This window comes from Pecten maximus, chromosome 16 (genome assembly GCF_902652985.1).
Source record: "Pecten maximus chromosome 16, xPecMax1.1, whole genome shotgun sequence".
In the NCBI taxonomy this organism is placed as follows: Eukaryota; Metazoa; Mollusca; class Bivalvia; order Pectinida; family Pectinidae; genus Pecten; species Pecten maximus.
Window position 1 is genome coordinate 31,143,269 of NC_047030.1, and position 27,149 is coordinate 31,170,417.

General features: G+C 36.2%; 1 protein-coding gene across 1 annotated transcript in view; it reads left to right on the forward strand.

The window, feature by feature from the left end:
• The window catches only part of LOC117345065 (ski oncogene-like), a 44,987-nt gene extending 19,304 nt beyond the window's left edge, over positions 1–25,683 (forward strand). Inside the window, 5 exon segments of the mRNA XM_033908008.1 lie at positions 1,762–1,982; positions 2,237–2,379; positions 2,381–2,440; positions 2,594–2,779; positions 17,707–25,683. Of these exon segments, the coding sequence (XP_033763899.1) occupies positions 1,762–1,982; positions 2,237–2,379; positions 2,381–2,440; positions 2,594–2,779; positions 17,707–18,006 (910 nt within the window). The 3' untranslated portion in view covers positions 18,007–25,683.
• Positions 25,684–27,149: the final 1,466 nt, after the last annotated feature.

Genomic DNA, 27,149 nt, shown 5'->3' on the forward strand with positions numbered 1-27,149 from the left:
GTCTTAGAGAGATATGAATGTTAAAAGTCCATAAGAATAGCATTTGAAATATAATTCTGGCAGATTTTAGTATTTGAAGCTAACCATACATTATTTGGAGTAAGGTGGCTGTCAATCTCTTTCAGAATCCCATTAACCCTTACAAACTGCCAGTGTCTGTGGTTTGTGGTAACGTCACCCTAAAATGTCTTTGTTCAAAATGTTGTGTCACCTGGAACAGTGGAGGGAAAAGATTAGCTTTAAACACAAAGATTTGTATCCCAGAAGCAGCGTGACCATCCATATGCTGTCAGTTTAGTAAAATTTATAATTTTTCAAAAAGATAAAAAAAATTACTGTATTAAAATATAATCAGCATATTGTGGCATGGTTTTAATTGTAAATAGTGTATAAAGTGATGTGGTCACCTTCTAGCTTCGTGCTAGGGGGAATTTCCCTTTAACTCGGTCGGTAGAGCGGCGGACCAGTAAGCCGAGGGTCGCTGGTTCGATCCCCACTGGAGGCACACTACTCTCTTTCCTGTTACAATACTTTGAACATTTTGTTATATTGATCAATGCATGTTAAACAGAATCAATGATATTACAAAATTGTTATGGGTATATCTAGATGTACCGCTGTACATAAAGTATTGATGGCAGAATGTCTGCGACATTTAGTACAACACACTGTATGCATGTTGCAAGTATTATCACAAAGATAAAACCTTATTTTACATTGCGTATATATATATATACCATGATATTGTCCGTCAAGCCAAGGGACCAACACATAAGCTTTGACTCATGTCCAGGATGGGCTTAACCTACCCTTACTGTACAGGACAATGAAATAAGCATTTGATAGTTTTTTCAGAGAAGTGTTATTCACATGGGTGGGCTTATTACCAGGCATTGAAATAAGCAGTTGATAGTATTTCCCCTTAGGGGGCGGCAGTGGCCTAGTGGTTAAGGTGTCCTGACACTTTATCACTAGCCCTCTACCTCTGGGTTGCGAGTTGGAAACCTACGTGGGGCAGTTGCCAGGTACTGACCTGGAAACCTAGTGGGGCAGTTGCCAGGTACTGACCGTAGGCCAGGGGTTTTACTCTGGGTACTGCAGCTTTCCTCCACCTCCAAAACCTGGCACGTCCTTAAATGACCCTGGCTGTTAATAGGACATTAAACAAAAACAAACGGAACAATTTTCCCTGAAGTGGAATAGGCATGGATGGGCTTATTGCCCTGCATTGCAATAAGCATTTGTTTGTATTTCCCCTTAAGTGTAATAGACATTGGTTGGCTTATTACCAGGCATAGGGATGTCAGTGAATCAGGTATGGTACTCATATGGCAGAATGAGGTTAATTCCAAAACAAGTCGCACATCAAGCAATGAAAGATATGGAAACGAACCAATGAGGTATTCAAACTGTCACATGTGTAACTGTATAATTTTGGGTTCAAATGAGGATATGTGATATTACTTTGATGTTTACTATATGACGTACAGATGAATAGTCATATACCTTCACTTAATGTTGCATTTCATGTCAATATTGATAGAAGTTTTACACCCATATATCGGAGAGAAAGGTCTAAATTCTGAATAACATTCGAAATTTTACTATGACCATTGCTGGTTGAAATTCTGACAGACAGAAAACTTTAGCATTTGGCAGAACCGTTACTGTATAGTAGTAGAGCTTAAATTAATCAACAGCGTACCAATTTTAATTAATGACTATCTTTCATGGAAACATTTTTTATTTGTATATCTTTAGGTATGAAAGAGGATTTGCTCCAAATGTATCGCTGGCCCCAGCCTCACAGCAGAAGCTTGACCTTGACGATGTATCAGAAGATGAGGATACTCCGATTCCAGACAGGAAGCCAACACCTGAGAAGACAACACTCTCATCACAAAGCGTAGACAAGTCGTCATCCGACTATCGAGAGTGGGATGTCCTAAGCGAGTCCGAGGATTCTTCTCAGCTGTCTGATGGTCAGTATTAAAATTTTGTTATCTATCAAAAGATATGTTTCAGGAGATTGAGAAATTCCACCTTGAGGAAAATATTAATTTAAAATCGTAATAAAATTGATAATGCAAGACCAGAGTGAACAGAAGATCATGCTTGTATCTCCAGCTTAATTTTGAGTTTTGTTCCGATAATGTAAGAATTTCTAAACAATGTTTTATTCAGATGAAGGTTGCTTTATCAAGATTATAGCAGAAGTTACTTTTTGTATTTTTAGGAGAAGAAAATCGTTCTACTCTATCCCCAAAGTCAGCAAAGGTTGTGGAAGTGGAACTGGAAATGGTCCAACAAGCTCTGAGTGGAAAAATCGGAAGTTCTCAGGAAGACCAAGAGGACTTTCTGAAGGAATTCTCAAATTTACAGAGAAAAGCGGGAAGACCAGCTGAGCAGATGTATCCAATCAAAAAAGTCTCTCAAACAGGTAAAATTAATTTTCCAGGATAATTCCAAACAGGTAAAATTAATTTTCTAGGATAATTTCAGAAAGAATAAAAAATAGTTTTGACTATGAATTTGTAAATGAAATAGAAATGTTTACTACCGATTTATTTTACATTGTTTCTCATCTTTGCAGGAGTTATCTGCCCTTAAGATATCAACAAGGGAAAAATTGCAGCGACTAACCGAACAGAATGAAAAGCTTGAAAAAGACATGGAAAAGATGCGAATAGAATCGGAATGTCGTCTAGAGGAAGCACAGGAAGACAAGGAGAGATTGTTGAAGGAAATCAAACGTTTGCAAGGACATGATAACATCGAGGTAAGATCCGTAATAATGGATAATTATGTTATCAGAAGGAAGGTCAATATATCTTAAAGGTCACACACAATTAGGCTTGGTCATTTCTGTATTAGTCGTTTAGGTAGTCTGGTACCTGAATCTGCTACAGGAGACTTCAGGAAGAGATCAAATTTTGTAAGATGGTTAAACGGAGCCTCTACTGATAAATTACTAAATTGTATGGTTGAACAGGGCCTCTACTGATAAATTACTAAATTGTATGGTTGAACAGGGCCTCTACTGATAAATTACTAAATTGTATGGTTGAACAGGGCCTCTACTGATAAAGTACTGAATTGTATGGTTGAACAGGACCTCTACTGATAAAGTACTGAATTGTATGGTTAAACGGAGCCTCTACTGATAAATTACTAAATTGTATGGTTGAACAGGGCCTCTACTGATAAAGTACTGAATTGTATGGTTGAACAGGGCCTCTACTGATAAATTACTAAATTGTATGGTTGAACAGGGCCTCTACTGATAAAGTACTGAATTGTATGGTTGAACAGGACCTCTACTGATAAAGTACTGAATTGTATGGTTGAACAGGGCCTCTACTGATAAATTACTGAATTGTATGGTTGAACAGGGCATCAACTGATAAATTACTAAATTGTGTAGTTGAACAGGGTTTGGACTGATAAATTACTGAATTGTGTGGTTGAACAGGGTTTGGACTGATAAATTACTGAATTGTGTGGTTGAACAGGGTTTGGACTGATAAATGACTAAATTGTGTAGTTGAACAGGGTTTTGACTGATAAATTACTGAATTGTGTGGTTGAACAGGGTTTGGACTGATAAAGTACTGAATTGTGTGGTTGAACAGGGTTTGGACTGATAAATTACTGAATTGTATGGTTGAACAGGGTTTGGACTGATAAAGTACTGAATTGTGTGGTTGAACAGGGTTTGGACTGATAAATTACTGAATTGTGTGGTTGAACAGGGTTTGGACTGATAAATTACTGAATTGTGTGGTTGAACAGGGTTTGGACTGATAAAGTACTGAATTGTGTGGTTGAACAGGGTTTGGACTGATAAATTACTGAATTGTATGGTTGAACAGGGTTTGGACTGATAAATTACTGAATTGTATGGTTGAACAGGGCCTCAACTGATAAATTACTGAATTGTGTTGTTGAACAGGGTTTGGACTGATAAATTACTGAATTGTATGGTTGAACAGGGCCTCAACTGATAAATTACTGAATTGTGTGGTTGAACAGGGCCTCGACTGATAAATTACTGAATTGTGTGGTTGAACACGGTTCGGACTGATAAGTTACTGAATTGTGTGGTTGAACAGGGCCTTGACTGATAAATTACTGAATTGTGTAAGTTGGAACTGATTTAACAGTTCGACTTCACATTTCTGAAATTCTACTTGATTATGTCTTCATTTCACCTGGTTTTCATAGATGATGATTTAGTTGGAGGCTGGTATAGATATATACTTTGTTGCCTAGTGTAATTTTACCATCAGCAGTATTTCTGAAGATAATTTTATTGTATAAGATGCACTTGTATGGTTTGTTGTATGGTTAGAACACAAAAAAACTAGCATTGTCATCGATTCTTGTGACATGAGGCGCAAAAAACGATGATATCATCAATTCTCGTATAGCACCAGATATGAAACTAGACCCAAGAGCCATCTGTGAATAGGTCATATTACATTGAGGGAAAAGTGAATGCAAGGAGTACTTTGGCGGGGGAAACATTAGTTATCGGTAAAGATACACTTCAGCTAGATAAACAATCCATTGATATCTATAAGTTTTTTTTCTTTCAAGAAAACACTTGAAGATTAAAAAAAAAAATCCCCAAAAAATCATTTGAACTTGTAATGTTGTGATATTCCAATCTGGCAGCGACCACTATCGCAAAGTTTAGCAAATGTCTGGTTAGATCAACTTCATTAGACTGTACGCGGAATGTCACTTGTTTAGCAAATATCAAACCAATTCGTGCTATTGTTATGACCGTTTGGTTTTCCATAACAATACACAATGTATGGATCATTTCATGATTCATAGATACAAATGTTTTAGGAATTAGAGCATATTAATAATTTATTACAAAAGCAATTTGAAGTATGTTATGTTTAAATGTCATTTCAGTAACACTAGATAAAGAGATTCTTTGCATACAATGGTTTATCAAAATTTTGGAAAAAAATTAATTGAAAATAAAAAGAAATGTCATAGAAATAAAGAAAATATCACTCAGAACTAATATGTAGGAAAACATACTCAAAACATCGCAAAAAATTGATATATACAAGAATATGGTTAAAAACAACAGTGTATTCCAAATGGAATCGAAACGACAGTGTATTCCCAATGGAATCGCATGTGTATATTGTGTCGTAACCCAAAAAGGTCAATAGTTCAGAGTGTATGTTTGTGGTTGTACTGAGGGTCAGACAGCGTTGTTACGTAACCCTGTCGGTTATGATGGATCACCTGGACAAGGTGATGGGGGAGTTGGAGACATCGTGTCACCTACATGTAGTACAGGTCGTGTTCACTTGACGGCAGAACATCGGGGCATACCATGGTCGTCAGACTGGATCAAGGTTAATAAATATATCTCATATTCACAGATACGCATGAGTGAGCAGACTAGACATACATTGTATATATAAAAAGGACATCTGAGATACTTAGTCAGGTTACGCTTGGATTAGCAGATAGGTCTCTTGATCGAGATACAGACATTTCGTCACTTGGGTTTAATGTTTTTGATGACAGTGATACCTGCGATGAGCCTTCAGAGAATTTACTGGTTCAGTTCTATGTTAATGGCAAAGCCACATGATTCTCTATAGATTTATTTGATCAGAAACAGGCCGTCCATTATTGATTGTGGTGTGTCCCAAGATCTACAATAAAATCATAACCAGAAACTGCATCTAGACACTGAATATTAATTCCTTCCCGTCTGAATTATTTATTCCCAGCCATATGAATCATCCCCCAGTTTTATCAATCCTTGATTTTTCACAATGGAGCATTTCCTCCATCTCGAAATCATTGTTCCCAGTTTGTAAAAGTCATGAAATTCCTGCAAGGCTCAATTCGTTAAAAAAAATAATCTTATAACATAATAATAATCTGTAAAGTCCTGAAAAGCTCCGTAAACTTGTCTGTCAAAGTCCTAGCACTTTTTGTAAAGCTCTTGAAACTAATTCTGGAAAGCTCCGAAGACTTATGAAGTCAGTCAAAAGTCCTAGCATATTGAAAAGGTCTGGAAATTAATTCTGAAAAAGCTCTAAAAAAACTTACATACTCTGTAACAGTTGTAAAGATTCTGAAAAGCTCTGGAAACTATCTGTGAATAGTTAGAGATCAGATGATAACTTTGACAGCCATTAGGACGGCGAGAACAACGTACATAATTTGTTAGGATGGAGTACATTGTATTCAGTAAGATGGGGACAATCATAATTGATTTGTATACATCCATTTTCATATCTTAGTCTATCATCATCAGATCAGGGCTTTCCAAATTGCCCAAGTCAATGAATGTTTTTTAGTTGCCTATGTCTAGCCACAAACAATCCCTGTTTAAACATTCTCAAACTTCATATTTAGGTTTCCCTTAAACCTTAGTCATTCAAGGTCATTTTTGAGATTGGTCAAAAACGTAAAATGGCTGATAGAATACTATCTATAATTTTGTCATTTGAATTTTTTTGTCACTACTCAGGTTTGTGGTTCATCTTTGTCTCTTGTTTTTAGCTTGCCTGGACAAGTTCAGGGGAGCTAATATTCTGCTAGACAGCTAGGTTAAAAGTTTTTATAAAACAGTACTTTGAATATTACTAATGAAGATATAGCTTGGGTATTTGACGCATTTGGTCCTTGTGACAAGACCTTTCCATTGGTACTGCATTTGTTGACCTGCTGACCTTGACTGACCTACTTTTAAAAAAATCATTCCAAATTTCAACCCACCCTGCAAGCTATGTCATCTTCTGTCAACTCTTGTTTGCATGTTCTAATTTGTGACTGATCAGAAGAAAAAATGTTCAGTTATCTACATGTATATATATGTACGACGTGAAAAGGGTACATAACAAAGGAACAGTTCAATCTTGCATAGAACTTATACTCCATTGTGGATGCCAGGGTTTATCTGGGATCATACCAGGAAGATTCTAGTACATACACTCTTGGCTTACAATGCACCTCGCTCATTAACATTACTTTTATAACATTTCTGCTGAATTTGTGATGAAGTAGTTTGACTTAAGTTCTTTGGAAACGAAGCTCGTGTGTATATTGGCACAGGATACTGATCTGTAGAATTTTGTAAACAACATGCCTCGGGAGAATCAAAATGGAATTTTGCCAAAATAAAAAAAAGCCCACAAAATCGATTTTTACTCCAAACTTAATCTTTCCAGCTGAATGGAAAAATGTAAAACAAACAGTGACCAGGATTCTATTTCCAACTTTTTAACCAGTAAGTTTGAGGTAAATGGCAGAGTGGGCTCGGGGGATTATATTTTCAGTCTGGGGTGAATGTTTTGTATTTTGCGAGGATGTTTAGGCGGGGAGAGCTGTGGTTACAGAATCGTGGCTGGCAGATCCCCATATGGCACCAGTGGAATGTCTGCTATGTGTTATGTGTAGGATTATGTTGTGGTGGCTAGGTCTGTCGAGATGGGGTCTCTGTTCTGAGGATCGGATTGTTATATATACCACAGCCAGATCTGTACCACTCTAAAATCTACCTGTATTTTTCATTTCTAATCAAGGCCCTGAACAAACTACTGGAACTTCATATGTTTTTTGCTTTTTCTAATTTTATTTTGTTAATTATTTAGCTGGCATGGGTTAGACAGTTTGTTCAATATCCTTGTTGATTAGTATATAGATAACTGAGCTAGAAGCTGGTGACGTAAGCATTTCAGGCTGTCAGACATGTTGTGTCTTTTTATTAATCGATGGACAAGTTCATTACTTGTTTAGCTGAAGTTCTTCACATGCTTGACTGCCATTGTTTTGTTTATAATGGTGAGCCAGTGATCTCGGGTCAGCTGGTGCAAGTGGCAGACAGTCAGGGTGTATTTGAGCATGGAATGCACATCAACACTGCAGTATTTCACTGCCCTATGGTAGACAGACAACCAAGCTCAATCGACTGTGTATTCTGTAGACAGTCGCACCCAGATAGGTTTGAACTGGCGGGGGATGGTCTTTATATAGGGCTTTGTCAGAGTTTATTGACTATAGTCGACTAGACATGTCTGTATGACAACTTCATTATGACTATGGGTGACTTGGTCCTTTACAAGCTTCTAAAATCCTAGTCATTTGATAGCAATTACATGAACTCTAGATATATATATTCAATGAATGCTTTTGTTATTGTCTACCTTAAAAGACAAAACGTGTCTGTAGATAATGGATTTTTTCTGCCGTGTTCAATTTGATATGACATTGTGTCGTCTCTGTTGTCTGCAGGTAAAAATAATTAGATTGACTTTTTAATTAGGTTTGTAAGTATTTCATTATGGAAACGTTCTTGATTATTTATTAAAGCAATTTTGTGTGTAGTTGCCTTCAATTATGTGCCTACATATAATGAAAAACAGTGTGATGTGTTACAGAAATGAATTAACACAGAAAACATCTGCCCAATGTGATTAGGTGATGGAACCAATTGGGCTATTATTGTGTTCTGGTTTTGTTTATCATAAATAGGATCAAAAGAAGGACACAAAAAGAATTTGAAGAATCAAGTTGTGAAAAAAGTTTTTATTCTTTGATTATTAAAATCTTCTTTCCCTCCAATTTGATTTCAAGATGTATTTTCAAGGGGAATTATGAAATCGGTCATAATTGTCTACTTGTCTCCTGCACTTCATCTGGTCTGGGCTGTATTCGCCTACAAGACTTGTCACTGAAACTTCATACTGGGGGCATGGGCTTACCTTTATGAGGCGGTGTGTCACCTATCAAAAGTAGGTCACTCTGACCTATATATTGACCTTTGACCTACATCAAAGAAAATGTTTGTCCGGGCTGTATCCTGCACTTTCGCTTCTTTTCCCTGGAACTTCCTATTGGGGCATGTGTTTATCTTATTTGGCATGGGTGCACTTAATGCATTGAACTTCTGAATTGTCTTCTGAAAATAGTGATATTCATGAATTCATTCCTATTTATAGCACCAAATCCAATTATTGAATCATCTGTGCATTATCGACATATGATTTCACATTTGGTGCTGGACTGTAATTCATTGTCTTGTTTTCATGGTACATGTATATATTTTTTCTGATTTTATTGTATCCTCAGAAATAATGAAAAATACCAGCACACCCCCTTAAGAACAGATTTTTACACGAAAATGTTAGTCATTGTAATGTTAGGCAAAATAAAATGAATATATCCTGTAACCTGCAAGACAAGAATAGCTTTCGTCAGTCAGGAAATCTTTATTTTGAATAAGCAATGTTTTCATATAGGTTTTTATGTAGTAAATGTTCTGGTGTGTGAACATATATGATAGTGTCCGCTTCACTGTACAGTAAACAATTATGTATTTAAGGTTTGCCTGATGTGTGATTATACTGAAAAACAACCTTTTTATTCCAGTGAACCCTAGCCGACCCCTAGCTTTTCTAAGGATAACTTGCTGTTTGTTATTTTCTCTTTTCCTGTTAATTCAAATGAGCTATACATTTCATGCTCGATTGCCATGGTAACAATTTAAATTTAGAGCTGTTTTGCTCCGGCTTAGATAACTTCTAGTACTGTTACATTTCAACACGCAATGCTTACAAAAAGATTGTTTTGTGGGGGATAAGGAGTCATTATGAAGTTAGATACACAGTATAAATTTAACTTTAAAAAAAGTTATTTGTTTGGTTTTGAGAAAAAAAATTAATTCTGTTTTTCTGGAAAAAATATGTTCATTGTAAATTTAGTCATATGTTATTTACTACCTTGAAAAATTCCAAGTGAAGAAGTCATACTTGATCAGCTTATATTGAAATTGTATGAAATACACATAATATATGTTCATATGGCATTTGATTTTTTTTTTATGAATCTGCCTGCTTTATATCAGAGAGCATTTATAACACCGAGCTTAAAATTCAAAGACAGTTAATGTCTCTATCTGCTGTCTCTGTTTTTCCCTTCCTCGATCAGAAAATAAGGTGCTGGTAAGGTTGTGTTGTGAGTCAGTTTTAGGCATAACAAGGTAAACCGGGATTTAAGTAGATTTTTCCTGTGCTGTTTTAGAGTAACTGTCTGCCAGCACAGACATAGCGGTGCAAGGTTCTGGCTCCAAAGGCGTGATACAAAATGGAGCCAGGCATAAGCTTGAAGTAGTAGACCTCATTTTAGAGTGGCTCAAGGGGATTGTTGTTTTCATATGCAGGGATAATTCTGGGTCGTGAATGTTATGGGTGAAGTTCACTGTTTTGAAGAAAATTTATGGGATTTCCCTATAATATAGTATATAGTTTATAAAGGCAACCTGTCTATAGTGACCATTTTTCTGCCTCCCCTAGGGCGGTCTTTATAGACAGGTTTGACTGTATGTTAAGATTTTAAGATTTTAGGAAAGGAGACAGGCAAGAATACAAACTGTTATGTTGCGAAAATGTTCCTGCTTATGGATTGGTTAGGGTTTAGTTTATAGATACAAGGATTATATAGGTAGGCATTTAAGGATTGAATCTAGATTTGGTCGATTTCATGGGGTCATGAATTGAGTTGCTCTTGAGACAAATTTAATGAACTGCGAAGCAGTTCATGTTGAATTTGTCTCAAGAGCAACTCAATTCATGACCCCATGAAATCGACCAAATCTAGATTCAATCCTTATATTTCAATGGGGGTTTTTTTTGCGAATAAAAAGGTTGGTCTAGATATTAATATCTTGTAGCTTGTGCAAGTCTAAATGCGGAAAAGCCCGAGGAGTTCCGGATTGTGCATGTCTAGTCGGTCGAGTAAAATAGTCCGCTATTTTAGGATTGAAAAACAGTATTACTTCGTCAAAATAAAAGTATTTAGCATATGTGGTCTTTCATAAAATACAAGAATACATTATCAATTTGATAATTTTAATAATTATTCGATGCTTATAACAGCAATGTAGAAAAAGTGAAATCGTTCCGCGGAAGGATTTTAACCATGTATTCATACGCACTGATCAGTGTAAATCTGGTCAAATTCATGAGCAAATGAAACAGATTAAGTTTGGTAGTTTCATTGAGTCCAACTTGAGTAGAAATTGAAATATTAGCCAGTGAATAGCCTGCTGTAGAGAGCATACTGCGTGTTTCATTTCTGTGACAGTGTTGGGTGTGATGTATATGGATATGCATTGTGTAGAGACACCCTGCACAGTATACCACTGTTGCTTGGTATAGGTGCAGTGACTTAAACACATTCAGGGCATCCAGTTGACCCTTGACTTTTAGAAATTTCAGAAGTCAAATCACTATTTCTGAGAAATCTGAAGGGTCAAAACATATGTCAAATAAACATGTCCCTTCAAACCCAAGAGTCAGATCTCAATTTGGTGAGTCAAAAACATACTCTCAAGGGTCTACTGGATGCCCTGAAATTGATACTGCTAATTATGTTATAGAATGTACCACTGATTACATCATACTGTATGGCTACTGTACATACGATGACCGTATGGCTACTGTACATGTACATACGATGACTGTATGGCTACTGTACATACGATGACCGTATGGCTACTGTACATACGATGACCGTATGGCTACTGTACATACGATGACCATATGGCTACTTTACATGCCTATTACTGTATGATAATTATACACTCTGACTAATTACATAATATCATACACTGCCACACTTACTATAGGCAATGGTAACAGTTGTGTCGAGTGTATGGTTCCTTAGAAGCACGTGCACAGACACCATGTCACAGTGGCTCCTCGACAGTAGTCGTGCACAGACACCATGCCACGGTGGCTCGGCAGTAGTCTAGGTGATGTACTGCTGCAGTCATAGTGGCAGCCCTGGGGAAGGTGTGTAGCGTGGTTCCTGTGTTGGTAGTAGTTGCAGATCAATACTGCCTTGTATTTGACAATTGAGGTTCAAACCATACATCACATAGACACAAGGTATGATGCTGTCGGTGCAGCACACCTCTACACCACCCACAGCACATACTGCCGATAATTAAGCCATGCTGCAGATACACATTCTATTATTTTAACTATTTTAGAAGTTCGCTGTTTGGTTATATAGTTTACTCTGCTTAATTGCCTTGCTTGTTTTGAGCCATCTCTCATCTTGTGCCCTTCTCCTGAAGTCCACATTCTAATGTTTTAAATCTTAGGGCTTATTACAGTAACATATGATAAAGCATTTGCTAGCTTTTTCTTGCGGATTATTTTAATGGGCTTAATATTTCCAGGCAGAAGGGGCATTGTTGACCAAATACAGTACATTTTAGGTAGGTTTGACCATAAAATTTCTGACTACTGGATTTTTATGAGTCCGATGAGAAGGTCTGTGTCCTTGGTCTGTGTCCAAGGTCAGTGTCCAAAATCTGTGTCCATGGTCTATGTCAAAGGTCTGTGTCCAAGGTCAGTGTCCAAGGTCAGTGTCCAAAATCTGTGTCCATGGTCTATGTCCAAGGTCTGTGTCCAAGGTCTGTGTCCAAGGTCTGTGTCTGGGGTCCGTGTCCAAAGTTCGTTTGTCCAAGGTCCGTGTCAATGGTCTATGTCAAAGGTCTGTGTCCAAGGTCTGTGTCCAAGGTCTATGTCCAAGGTCTGTACCCAAGGTCTATGTCCAAGGTCTGTGTCCAAGGTCTGTGTCCAAGGTCTGTGTCTGGGGTCCGTGTCCAAAGTTCGTTTGTCCAAGGTCCGTGTCAATGGTCTATGTCAAAGGTCTGTGTCCAGGTCTATGTCAAAGGTCTGTGTCCAAGGTCTATGTCCAAGGTCTGTGTCCAAGGTCTGTGTCTGGGGTCCGTGTCCAAGGTTCGTTTGTCCAAGGTCCGTGTCAATGGTCCATGTCAAAGGTCTGTGTCCAAGGTCCGTGTCAATGGTCCATGTCAAAGGTCTGTGTCCAAGGTCATGTGTCAATGGTCCATGTCAAAGGTCTGTGTCCAAGGTCCGTGTCAATGGTCCATGTCAAAGGTCTGTGTCCAATGTCTAAGGTCTGTGTCCATGCCAAGTCTTGCTGTTTGTTATAAAATCTATGATCTAGCAGATTGCAATCATCAGTTAGTTACTGCAGGAGGTAATTGTACTCTTACAGGGTAAATTATATAGCACAATGTGTATCATATTGTAACCCTGGGATATGTCAGTACCCTGGCAATACACAGTCTTCTGGAGGCTATACTGGGTCAGTGTATAGCTGGGTTGAGTTTCAGATGTCTGTCTGCATGTGCTATAGATATGTAAGCTAGGTGCCTGGAGGCTGATTAATTCCTGGGTCAGAAGCTAGACTGATTAATTGACATGGCCACACTAGACTGGGGGTAATATAAGTGCACAAACAACCACTTCTGGCCCCAATCAGAACCAGTCCACCCAGTAAAGGTCAAACATCATTAGCTGGCAGAGGTCAAACATGTATCATTAGTCGGTCAAGTTTACATGTCTCTTGAAGGTAAAAAGAAGTTTTGACATGATCATTCATTGAAAGAATAGGTCTTGTAGTAAGCTGCAGGCCGTCCTCCTCCCGACATCTGCATGGTGCCAGTTAAATTCAGGCCCGCTGCAGGCTGCTTCCAACAGCTGCAGCAACAGCTAATCCGTCTGATGATCAGTAGATAAACCTTCTTGGCTCCAAACATTCCCATAGACTTTGTTTTTCAGCATTGTAAACCTACAGCAGAAATGCTTGCTACTACCTATATTCATTTGATTGCTTCACTTCAGGCATAGTTCCAAGTGATTAACTTTGAGGCTTCAACAAGCCTGTTTGATAAAATTTGTTGACTACCAAAAGTATTAGATAATGATACACAGGACATTTTTCTATAATTGTTTTCATCATGCAGCTTTAAATCTAATCCAGTGTGCCATAATTGGTGTGTACTTTGGAATTTGGTTGTCTTGGAAATGGGGACCATTTGACCTTCTCAATTAAGAAGTTATTCTGTTCTGGCATTCACAGTAAAAGTCTGTTATATTGAAGAAATGATGCACACATAGGTCAAGATGCTGAGTTTACATGCAAGAGGAGGAATCATTATACAATGCTGTCAAAACCGGAGAAAAAATTCTACACAACTAATTGTTTTGTCAACTGTGCGAATGTTTAGACTTGGAGGCGAAATCTGGTGTCTGCTGGCAGCAAGCTACATGTTTTGATGAGACATGGTCATGTCTACTTTGTAATTTGTTTCCAGGGGAGATCTGTTCTTAATCAAATTATGTCCTTGCCTGCCTTTAGTCATTTTCTCTTGTAGCTGATCTTCTAATTAAGACACCAATCCGAAAATGTGAAATTAGATGAATTTTATTTGTTTTAGAACATATTGGGTTTAAAGATTATGAAGTTGTAAAAAAAAAATTAAACTTTTGCAAATTGGATCTTTTGAAGTTATTGAAAATTCAGTCCTTTGTGAGTTGGTCATGCGATTCTCAGGAACAACAACAGCTAATCTAAGTCCTTTTTTGAGATTTTGAGATTTTGGGATTTTGAGATCCCGAAATGAATGGAATGCTGTTAAAAAGTAAATTTACATAAACATCTATTGCTCTTGTGTAATTTTTGAATATTTCTCCATATTCAGCTTCAGAAATTATGTAAATTATGTGATCCTCACCTGGGAGACACATAAGTGGCCATTTTCCTTGTCCTAAGGAATTTTCGAGACTTTCTCTTTGTAAAGTTTTCCCTCCTCCACTCTATATATAAATTATTCCTTTGTGCTGACAGGGCCATGCCCAGTGCCATGACTATGAATTGAAAATCAAGATACTGTTACATCGGACACAGCTGGGTGGGTTTTTCAGTCTGTTGTGTAAAACTCGGTTAATAGGAATTTTAAATTAGGGTACTGAAGGGTCTCTTTGAGGTAAATTAGTGGGCTGTGGCTTTTGATTGAATCTTTTTTCTGACTGAACTTAGTGTACTAGCGTACTACTGAAGTTGGTAGTGTTGAGTATTAGGTGTGACACACTTGTGTCAGTGTTGATGGTCTGTATAGTACTTAAGATCAAAGGTCAATGTTACTTTGACTATCAGTACCCCATCAACAGAGAAAGATGGTCTCTGGTATAGAGTAGGACTTACCCAACATCTACAACCTAACAATATTATTATATCCACTGGTAGTTTTATTAGCCTCAAAGATTAATCTCCAGTTTGTGATAATGTTGTGTACTGTAGCTGTTGTGGATGTCATGATCACTTTGAATACAGGAAGATAGGTTAATTAAAGGAATAAAAAACACATTCAACAAAATTACTGTTTATTACGGGGGATATGGTCAGTGAAGAAGTACTTTAGCATCAGATTATTTACTTATTGATATTTTCATCCACCCTTTAATCTTGTAGAAATATGAGCCCAGTGATGCCAGCATATCAACTTTGACTACAGCTACAACTAGGGAGTTATTGCTGCAAGATGTAAACTGAAATTAGCTTTTAACTACTGACCAGGCATAGGCTTAGTAATGCCAGATAAATAAGTAATTAAAAAGTTATTTGCTTAAAATTTGTGAACATAATGAAGACAGCATTAAAGTATAGAAGTATTTTTGAGTAAATGTTGTGTTCTGAGTTCGTTTGACTTGACATTTTCCTTGGTTTTCCTAAAACACTATGGAGTTTCATACACACTGTGATAAGATATGTGATGAATTATGAATGTAGCTAGTTTTCTTCAGTATCTTCTATTCATGTTAAAAATTCTGGTTTATAGCGCTTCATTGCCAACAGTGTAATAACACATTTCTATCATTTTCCCTGTTGTCATCAGTTCTCAGTTTCTTATTTATTATTTACCAGGCCTGATGTTTGTCCCAATAATAGCCATAGGTACTGTATTGAGGGATCACATTTCAATAATTTCCCCATTATAAGTATCAGAAGACTTTCATCTCATTCATTATGTAGTAGTATATGTTGTCACAGCTGCTGGCGATACTATATCTACAGTTCATATGTTAATCACACCTATTTTCTGTGAACTTTTCAACAAATATTTGTGTTGAAATTTCAAGTGATGAAAACTTCAAAGTATTGCCAACACTACTGGATGATCCAAAATCTCTCCCCTCAATCATTTCTTAACTGCTGTATGAACATGATTGGATACTTATGTGTGACAGGATTGTTAAATTTCCCAGACAAAAGGTTTGAAAGCAAACTAGGATAACATGAGTGAAACAAAACATAAGTCAATAGAAAATATCAGAGCCAACAAAACAGAGTCATCATCTTCACAAGTTGTCTTTTTTTTTTATATATTATACATTGTTGGTGTAGGTATATTAAAGTGCAGGGATACTTTTATTTTGCGCTATAAAAAGACAAAAAAAGTGCCAGACCCCACTCGGATCAAATAAGGATGAGAAAACGCCAGTAGTCTTGGCCTTATTTAATTAATGAGGTAATTGGGTCATGTTAGAGACTAGTTTCCAACAATTGTGGATGGTAATTTAGTTAATTGATGACCAGCCTGGAGTTAACACTAGTTTATCAGTGCCAATTTGTCCTAGGAGGTTGGTTCCAGTCGATTTTATCTGTCACACTTGTCTGAGAGGACCTTAGCTGGCCCCAATTAAGTATTGATCAGGGAACCAAGATGGTGGCTCCTTGGGGCTATTTTAGAGCCTCATTTGTGTTTTAGGTGTGTCTGTTGGCATCCCTTTCAGACTATTGAGCACACAGATTAGATACATAAAAACCAGGGATTGATGGGAAGGCGGGACCCTCACTCAGTTGTCAGGGGAACAGTAGAATCTCTGACAATATGTGTGTTTGATTACACCAGTCGTTTGGTAATAAGGCCTAATAACTTTGGAGAGAAAACAGACACAGTTCCATAGATCCTTTGGGATCCTTGGAGACTGATGTTTGTGTTTTTAGGGCGAATCAAAACCAATTTTTTCTGTATCCGCCGTGCTACTGTACAGATGTTGCTCCCAAGGTTTACAGGGGAAGCAGCAATAGCAATGCCTCCAATAAAATTTCTTACCGTAGTTTTTTTTTTTAGCCAATTCATGGTTTTATCAGCAGTTTACTCCAATTGTAAACTCTAGGATTTGTTTATGTAAAATCACTGTATACTGCCAACACTTGTGCAGAAATATTGCATGTCAGTTGATTATGTTGTTATTGAACCGTACAGCAAAGTTAGAGATATTTTAAAATTCATTCAAGATTTCTGTTTGTCTTGCATTTACTTTCACAACTCACCAGCTCCCATGGAAGATGTCATTTGTCGATACGAAACCTCTTCAAATTTATAATCTAAGATTAACCTTTTTTAAGAAAATCAAGTTGATATGCATCAAGGTCCTGTAATACTGAAAGTTGAGTCTCAGTCACTTGAGTTACTGTTGGTCGAGTTTGACTCAGAGTTACTGTCGGTCGAGTTTGACTCAGAGTTACTGTCGGTCGAGTTTGACTCAGAGTTACTGTCGGTCGAGTTTGACTCTTGAGTTACTGTTGGTCGAGTTTGACTCAGAGTTACTGTCGGTCGAGTTTGACTCTTGAGTTATTTGTTGTGTGGACTTTGAATTTTAAATATTTGTTCTATTGAAGAATGACCTTCATTGACCATAATTTCTTGATAAGTAAATTTCTGGTTGTGAGTGAACATTATTTGAACCTTCATGAAATGTAAATTTCATGGTAACATTAATATTAAATCATTGTTTCTTGAATAAAGAATTAAAACCAAATATTTGTATTTTACAGGCAGCTAAACTTCTGCAGATGAATCGAGAGATCACAACACGACTCCAGCAATATGAAGCTACATACACACAGGTGCGCTGTGAAAACCTGCTGATGCAGGAAGAGTTACAGAGACTAGGCGTGCTTGTGCCAGAGCTCCTGTCAAAGAAAAAGTACAACGGGCATTATACACCCTCCAAGGGTTCATCAGAGGGACATTATAGTCCCCCTAAAGGTTCCCCAGACACCTCTCCCACAGGTGCCACTGCACGACACCATAGCAACCAAACAATGTTCATCAAGAAAGAACGGGATACCTAACGATATGTCCTTCACATGAGAAGGGGAGGTAACCCTCATGAAACTTATATGTTGTGCTGTAGAAGACATCTTTTCATTATCAAATTTGAAATTGGTACTTGTTGTGATGTACAAAGCGGGGAGTATTTTAGTACAAGCAGTACTGTAGTGTGTATGGGCATTAGACTGGATCGTACAGCAGGAAATATTTACTGTTGTATGGTGGAATTTCCAGATAACCACACGACGTATAACCACGGGAGTTGTGTTTAGTGTACAACAGGATTTGTGTGTCAACCAAACGTCGGCGAACAAATACAGGAGTTGTGTAATAAATACATAGATATATATATATATATATATATATACTGTTGGATGTTGTACAATTCTATTGGCCAGTGAACCTATATTAAGGATTAAAGGCAGTCTTTAAACGACTTACATATTATGTCTGTATTTGATATCATCTACATGTTCGATTCATTTATGTGACAGTTTCATACGTAATTTATGTGCATTTTGCGACCCTTCTGCTTCCAGTGCATAACCACGATTACAGAGGTCAACCTCAAAAACATTTCACAAGCTGGTGTGAAAAACTATAGAACAAATTTAGTAAAATCATGTAGGTATAAGTAATTTGTTCTTGTCCTGATGTTTAACTCGCAATTTCTTCCTGATTTCAAGAAGGAACTGTGGGTTTTGTATGGCTGTGATGTTCATCTGCTTGTAAACAGTGCTTGGTAGTGTAGTATGTGTGTGTAGATATAAATATATATATATAACTTTATGTACTGTATTTTTTGTGAACAGTTATCTCCCTTGGGAAGCTCTCCTCTGATGGAAGGTGTGTAGCTCTCCTGTCTAACTCTTGTGAAAGAGTTTCTGTAGGGGAATTTACTTCTACTGATGACTGGATCTCTATTTTTTAAGAGATCATGTTTGGAAGTTTTCTTCCTCATGATGGAAATCTTTTCCTGGGGTGATTTTGTTTGTGTATATATTTAACCATAAAATATCCATGAATATTGGTCGTGTAAATATTTACAAATGATATATTGAAATCGTCTCTTTTGCCGATGTTTTGTTTTAGTAAAATTTTCATTGTTTAGTGAATATTTGCTGTTTTAATGAAAATTAGAGAAAATGTTTCATTTTTTCTCTTTTTGAAAAAATGAAAACTTCAAAAAGATAACAATGCTATATGCCCCATTTGTTGAATTGATCAAGCATCGAACCTATATTTGGTCATTAGAGGTGTCAGGTATATATATAAGTACCATGGAGATCAAAACTACTGCTAATGTATGTTGACAAATTCATGTTACGTTTGATGAATATTACATCACTCGTTCTTATCTTTGATAATTCCGTGCAGTATTTGAGGATTGTGTGTTGTCATATATTATTATCATCATTATTATTACTATACGAGATTTATGTGTACAAATGGCATTGAATTGATTGTGCTGTAATCATTACGGGTCCCTAGGCACAGTCTACTATTTCAGGTTCTAGTCAGGAGAACACTGATGAAGAGAATTCAAAATCCTCCCAAATTGACAATATTGGATTAGTACGTGAATAATACAACAAAATTAATTTATTAAAAAAAAAAAAGAAAATTATTTTCATGGAAAGTTGGAAAATTGGCGTCTCCTCATCAGTGTTATGTGGCGAACCCTGATTTAGTAACGACAAGTTACGACAAAAACTGAGGCTTTTTAGCGGTGCTATCACTATCTCATCATGGGTTGTCTCCCTTTATCAGATCTTTTCATTCCTACCCATTTGCAATGAAATAATCCCATTTTAGCGATCATAACAGCTAATCCATCAAAATCATTTGGTGGGACATTGGTTGAATGGTTTATTGCATCAGATATCAAAATATTTCATATTATCAACATGCAGGAATGAATTGATTTGAAACAAGAGGGTTAATTTTTCTAGCACTGGAACCAGCTCCGATTAAGGAGATGGACAGTGGGTTATTATTTTACTGTGTTTATATATAGCAGAACAAAGGGGAAGCAGGAATTACTTCCTCCTTATCTAGGGGATAACAAGTTACCTCCCTTGATTTGGGGGTACTTACCCCCTAATATGGAGATGAAAATGACCTCCCCTTGGTATGGGGAATGAAAGAGTCAATTTTACCTTATCTGGGGGATGAGTTACTTCCCCTTAATCGGGGGATGCAAGAGTTACTCCCCCTTTATTAATGGGATGAAAGTTATCTACCCTTAATCTGGGATAAAATAATTTCTTCCCCTTTATTTTAGGGATGAAAGTTATCTCCCCCTTATCTGGGTATGAAAGAATTACTTCCCCCTTATGTGAGGGATGAAAGTTATCTCCCCTTATTTGAGGGATGAAATTTTCTTCCCCATGGCAGCAACTACAATGAACTTCTCTTCCATTGCAAGGCAGCTGGTTAACGAAGAGTCCTATCAAAATAAGATCAGGGCATTGATCCCTGGAGATTTTGAATAACAAACTAATTCAGCACAGTAAGCTGACTTGCAGTGTAGAGAAAGCCAAATTCTATGGATGAAATTTGTGCAACTTCTGTCAGCCAATCAGAACGAGGATTACATAAGTAGTTTTATCAATTGCAATACACCAACTGATTGGTTGTTCAAAAGCAAACCAGGGTGATAATAGACTCAAGAAATATATTTCTTTTTTAATTTTTCATTCATGAAATGAAATTGTTTTTGTTATTATTTTTTGCAATGAAGGAAGTTGTGTTTTGCATGGACAAAACTTGCTATTACATCACTAGAAAGTATTAGCTTTTTTAACTGTTATCGATCATGCATGCATCCTGTTGGCCCGTACTACAACAACACAAGGGCACCTGTTGTGATATCTTACGACACCAAGCGCTGGAGGGGCTATACTGTTACTCACGCTACCTGTTATTCAAGTCTTGTGTCAATCCACACCATCGCAGAAAAAACAATCTTCATTCAGATGGATATTAGACTATGGCACAAGGTCATATATAGGTCCTATGCCGTTTCAGCTCACCGAGACTTGAGGACACCAGGTCTTGTCCAAAATCATTTTCCTTTATGTTGTCTACATTTCTTTCAATGTTTACCTTGCAGAATATTTCTCTTTTCTTTTCTTGCACAGCGTAACGTTACTCATATCTAGGCTATAACATATGTTGAACATAGAAGTAAGTGTGTTTTTAACCAAATATTATTTGAACTGATCAAATGGAAAAAAAAAATAAAATATAGAGATAAGATAAAAAAAAAATTTTTATTGATAGATGCAGGTTTCATCAGATAATACCATTGTTTTGTGAGATGGTACAGTAATATTTCTTGGTAATATTTGAGAAGGTACTCTTTATTGAGACAGATCTCCTGGTTTATTAGTATGGTAGTGTGACATATAGGAGCTCTGCTCATATTGATTTCTTCTCTACATGCTGGCTTGTCTGTTGGCTGGCTGGCGTTCATACAAGGTTCTCCCGGATCAATACCAGTGTGACTCTGACACAAGACTTGCAATAACTCCTGAGCGTTGAAGCTTTTGTTTTTTATTATTGTATATCTTAAAGTGCTTGTTGTGAGGGCTGAATATGAATGCCCACCATATTATATTTAACTCATCTCTAGAGGAGGAGGACTTTCACGTTCCATATACGTAGATATAATTGTGTAATTTAATCACATTTTATCATTATCATCATCATTATCATCATCATCATCATCATAGAATTGTCATAGTCAGTTGTATATGTTTTCAATTTCAGTGTATACATATTCAAAATAGAAAAAAAACCTGTTAACAGTTAACCAATTTATTGAAATGTCTCTTCGTGACGTTTGTTATCAAATCACACAAATTCATTTTGACATAGTTGATACATCATGTTTTCCTGCTCCAAATTCAACCATAATTACGATTTTGACATCACAACTCACTCCACCACCCCTGCAAAGAATACAGCGACAAACATATATATACAAAGCTTGCATACCTTCTATTCATGGAAACAGACATTGTTTTGTTTGGAGAAGAATGCTTTGTTTGTATATTCATATAATTTGTTTCTTTTAAATGTGTTTTGGATCATTGGCATGTTGTTAATAGGAACCAAATCAAAAGACTTTAAAAAAAATAAAATGAGATGTAGTTATTCCCAGCACTTTTGCCTGAAAGTAGTTTATTTACGTATCATACCCCGAACGCATACCAGGAAAAAAATGGCTAAGTGCAGGAGTAACTACAGTCACGCTATATATAGGGCATTTTTTCCTGTCATATGTTGCTTTATATTAAAGGCGAGGGTCGACGACCTCGCCCCGACTAGTGGAAGTCCATAGATATAATTAATGTTTGCAAGGTTGTTTGTAAACTTGTGTGGCATAATTTCTTCATTATGGAAGTTCCTGGCGCAAAACGAAATGCAATATTTGTATAAATATATGAAAAATCTTTTCCTTTGACAATTTTCAGTTTCAGACATTAAAAAATGCAGCTGGAAGAGCAAGCTGGTACATTATTTTGGAAAATATTGCTCTAAATTGAAACAATCTGATTAAAAAGAGGTTTTGAGAAAAAAATAGCATTTTGAAATTTCATCGAAAGGATGTTGTATTTAATATTATCACTATCAAAAGTTTTAAAAGTAAAATTTGACTGCTGAGACTTGAAATATCAGTGCGTCTGTACTTCTGTATTGGTAGGGATCGCCATCTTGTTGTTACCCTTCTCCTGTGTGTGATATTCATTTTGGATCACTTCAAACTCATGCTGTGTGGCCAGTTACTTGATGGGTCTGTGTTTAGTAAAACTTGTACCCTGGATTTAAAAAAAATTCTAGCATTATGTTTATTTTCATTTCACTTGAAAGAAACTCGTCATAATAGAAATTGGTATCTGGGAGCTGAAGACAAAAGATAAATCTTGATGATGTTATTTGTGAAAGGAAGGTATGTGGAGTATTAAACACAGACCCATTATCCACCTATTTTATGATACTTGTGGCTTGAATTTACGTTTTGTCTGTCCTGTCATCGCATTATCAAACTTCACTGCAAGATTTATATTTTTGTTTTGCGATAAATATGCACTTTTATTACTTGTTGCAGCAAGTTGTATTGACAAATATTGAGGGAGAAATTGTATTTCTAAAAACAACATGAATTAATTTTTTTTCTGAAATTAAATGTTAATTGGTCATTATTGTAAAATAGTTCCAAATATTTCCGTTTCAAATATCAACCTTGTAAATTTGGTTAATTTTTTTTATGTATTTGGTTATTCGGTCAACATTCACCAATATTTGTACATTACAAGGTTATTATCAAATTGTTTAAAAATTTCACAATTGAAATATATTTCACACCTCAGACACATTATGATCAACTTGTATGCTGATATTTTGATCTCTGCTGAATTTTTATTTTTTTTTCTTAGATAAGTTGGTATTATTTTAAGTTATGATTGATGTACAATGCACCGTAATATTGATTGCTTATTGCACTGTTAATGCTTTTTATATAGGTGAATTTCACCAATGACATTTTTACCAAGATGAGGTAAATTAAAAGATGAAATGTAGATCGATGCTCCCGCCATGACTTAGGGGTGGAGGAAGATTTTAGTTTATGTATGTGTTGTCAATTTTGTTGCCGAAATTGTTGATCTCTAGATCGGAAAAGTTCGGCTTTTGATTGTTGAAGAATGAATGAAATTGTGAGGAGTTTTATGGAAATGTGTGTAAATGGAAATGTTGGCTATTAGGAAAATTGATATTGTATGGCTTGTCTAAAAATGGTTTAGTAGCATAGACAAAAGTTTTGTTTCTTTCCCTCTGAAAACTAAGATAAAGAGAAGGAAATTGGAATGTGTTAAGAATTTGGTCGGTTGAACTATTCATTTAATATGTTGATTTAATATATTGTTTTTAAAAAAGAAAATTCTGTAAAAAATTTGGACAAGTTAAGCTGTATCATCATATACATATTTCAAATTTCAAATTCATTAAGGTAGAAAGATTGTATGCAGGTATTTGTAGAGTGATCGGTGTGTACAAGGTCGCGGAAACTGTTTATGAGAGCAGTTTAACATATCGTTTGTGTTTGTTGTAAGAAAGTGCGTGAACATGGGTCCATTCTGGAGAGAAAGTTGTGGCGGAGAATTGATGAGGACGATCGGACAGAATATCTTCCTAATGAAAGGTGATTTATTTGACACAGGGACTGGCCACGTTTTATTTTACTATGGGTCGACTGCTATAATATATGTAACAGTCAATCCATAGGAAACCAAATGTTGACCGGCCCCTGTGGTATGAGGTGTTTCCCGGTATAACATTTAGTGCCATGTTTTCTGTTCAGATCGAGGCTTCCCTTGGTTGCCATGGTTACCGGTTATCTCTATAATGCTGAGTAGAATAGGGCTAGCTCTTTCCGGTGACGCAACTTTGTTAACTATTTATTTTGAAGAATTACATTTTTTCTTTCCTTGTAGTAAGATTTTGTTTGTTTGACCCTATGACCTTAGGTCAGAGGTCGGCTGAGGCGTCACTCATGGTAATTATTACAAGCTGATCGCAAGCGTAGTTGATCCCCGGTGTTTTCCTGTTGTAAATAATATTTCTTAATTTTGTTTTATTTTTTTAAACAATAATAAGCATCTTTAGTACATTGAAAGCACAGCGCACACACATTCTCCTTTGTATAGTTACACCCTGACAGGCTCCTGTTGCCGTTTGTAGATTGTTACCGTGGTTACGTGTCTTTCCTCTGTTATAGCGATATACCTCCACCTTATATAACCTTGTGATTCCCGTAGACAGGTCTATTGTCAGAAAAAATGTGCTTTCCTTCTTTTTCTTCGTCTTTCCACCCGTATGTGATTACCTCATTTTATGTGACCAATTGGATCCAGTTAAAATTGAAAAAAAAAAACCTATTAATTTCATTGGTGCATTTTATATTTAGCAGGTTTTTCATCCAAACCCTAACCACATAGATTATGTTCAATCCAGATGGGGTTGAAAAGATATCTCATGACAATTGATGTTCATTATTTTTCAGATAATTTTCATATGGCCTTTCTGCGACATTAAACCTCTATATTAGGCAGTGCAATATCAATATATATGTATATTTTGCGATGTATATATATATGCGATGACAAAGGTCAACATTGTTGTGTAAGCACCATATATTTAACTGTAGTCTAAAACCTTGTGAACTGTGAAAGGTTGATTCCAGATTTCCCCCATCTGGTATAAAAATATTACCTTTGGATGACTATTGTTTTGCTATTTAAAATAAGAAATTTTTATAAGAAATGCATACGGTAGTGTTAACTGTTTAGTACATTAATATAGTAAAAGTTGAACTTACCTGTGCATATCTTAAAACAGTGCTCTATATTTTCGTTTATTAGTTTTGTTTTAAATATGTTATGACTAAAAAGAAAGAGTTGGAAAATTTTGAATTTTTCATTTGTAGATAAATTTAGATTTTTCTGAATCTGTCCGCAAGCTGCCTATGTGTTAGGTAGAGTTCCCTATATCCATGGCAACGCTGTCGGTGTGTGTTACATGTTCCGTGTTAAAAGGTGTATTTCGTTTGATTTGTTAAAACTGGTATATGGACGCCATGTTTTCCACGAAAACTGACATTATTTTAAATAAATTGCCTGTTATGAAAAATATAATTTGTTGTGTTGGTGTATGATTCTTGTTACCTTTTACTGGAATGGGTAAGAATTGAACTCCAGAGTCAAAAGTTTCGTGCTGAACCTCTCTTTTACAAAAGCATTCATTAACTATTTCAAATGACTAAAAAGACACAAAATTGAAGATTTTCATAGGTTAACCAGTTTCAGAGAAAATTACAAGCTTTTAAAATAAAGAAGATTTCATGATTATGATATTAAGAAATTAGGGTGATGGGATTCATATCTGGTGTGAATGCCATCTAAATCTGGCTGGTAGTAATTTCTTATAGAGAAATATAAATCCTAATAAATTTCAATCATTTGACTCCAAAATAATGTTCTGAACTGGTGACCTTGACATTAACTTACAACTGATGTTTGACAATAACAAGGGCGGTGGAATGTGAATTGGATATAAAACAAATTCATATTCAACATTTCAATTGATTGAAATATGAACAAACAAATGGAGGAAGATGCGCGACATCAAAATGGCAATCTAAAATCTAGATAGGCCATTGTCACTATGTTACATAAACATCTAACAACATCCCATAAGGGGTCACATTCTGATGACCTTTGAGATGTGTGTATTTCACTTTCAGGGCGAATTGTCAATTTGTCGATGTCTTGGAAGCAAACAATTTCGTCACAGCATGCATCTAAAGCAAACCATTTCGGCACAGCATGTATATAGCTATATGCTTTGTAGGATGAAATGACTTTAAACAAATTAACAGGTTATGCAACCTATGCACTCTAGTCATGCTAATTTGGACATATAAAATTCACTTCCAAGATTCTGGAAGTAGTTATTTGATTGGCTAACCCAAAAGGTCACCCCGACGTGACCCCTTATGGGATATTGTTAGATGTTCATGCATATGTAACGTAGTGAGAATGACCATCTAGATTTTAATTAGATTGTCAAAATGGTAGAAAGCAAAGGGGAGATGAGGTTAATGTTGTAGGGATGCATGTACGACTCCCATGATTTTTTATACGTCGGAACCAAATACATGAGGAGACACCAAGGGCAGGGATTGAGAAGGCTGAGTATAATTATGGGCAATTTAACTTCTTGTGGGCCATTTTCTTTGTCTTTCCAAGACTTTCATTCAAGTTTCTATGAGTCATTATAGAATTTGATGTAACTTATTGCCCAAAGCCCATCCTTCCCAACCCCTGCAAGGGAGATAATTACGATAATCTGATAAAAAAAAAAAAAATATGTAATGGTTTGGACTCATGACAAACTTATAACTTATTTCAGTTTAATTTCTATTTTAACTGCTTAGCATCGATGTTTAACCCCAAAGAACTTTCACAGAAAATACAATCTTCTGATTGCTATCAATGAACGTGACAAACTTAAACACAAATATCTGACAAAAAGACGGACAAAGAGAAACACTTTATGCCTCCGACCACTCTTCTTAAAAAAAAAGAAAAAAAAAAGC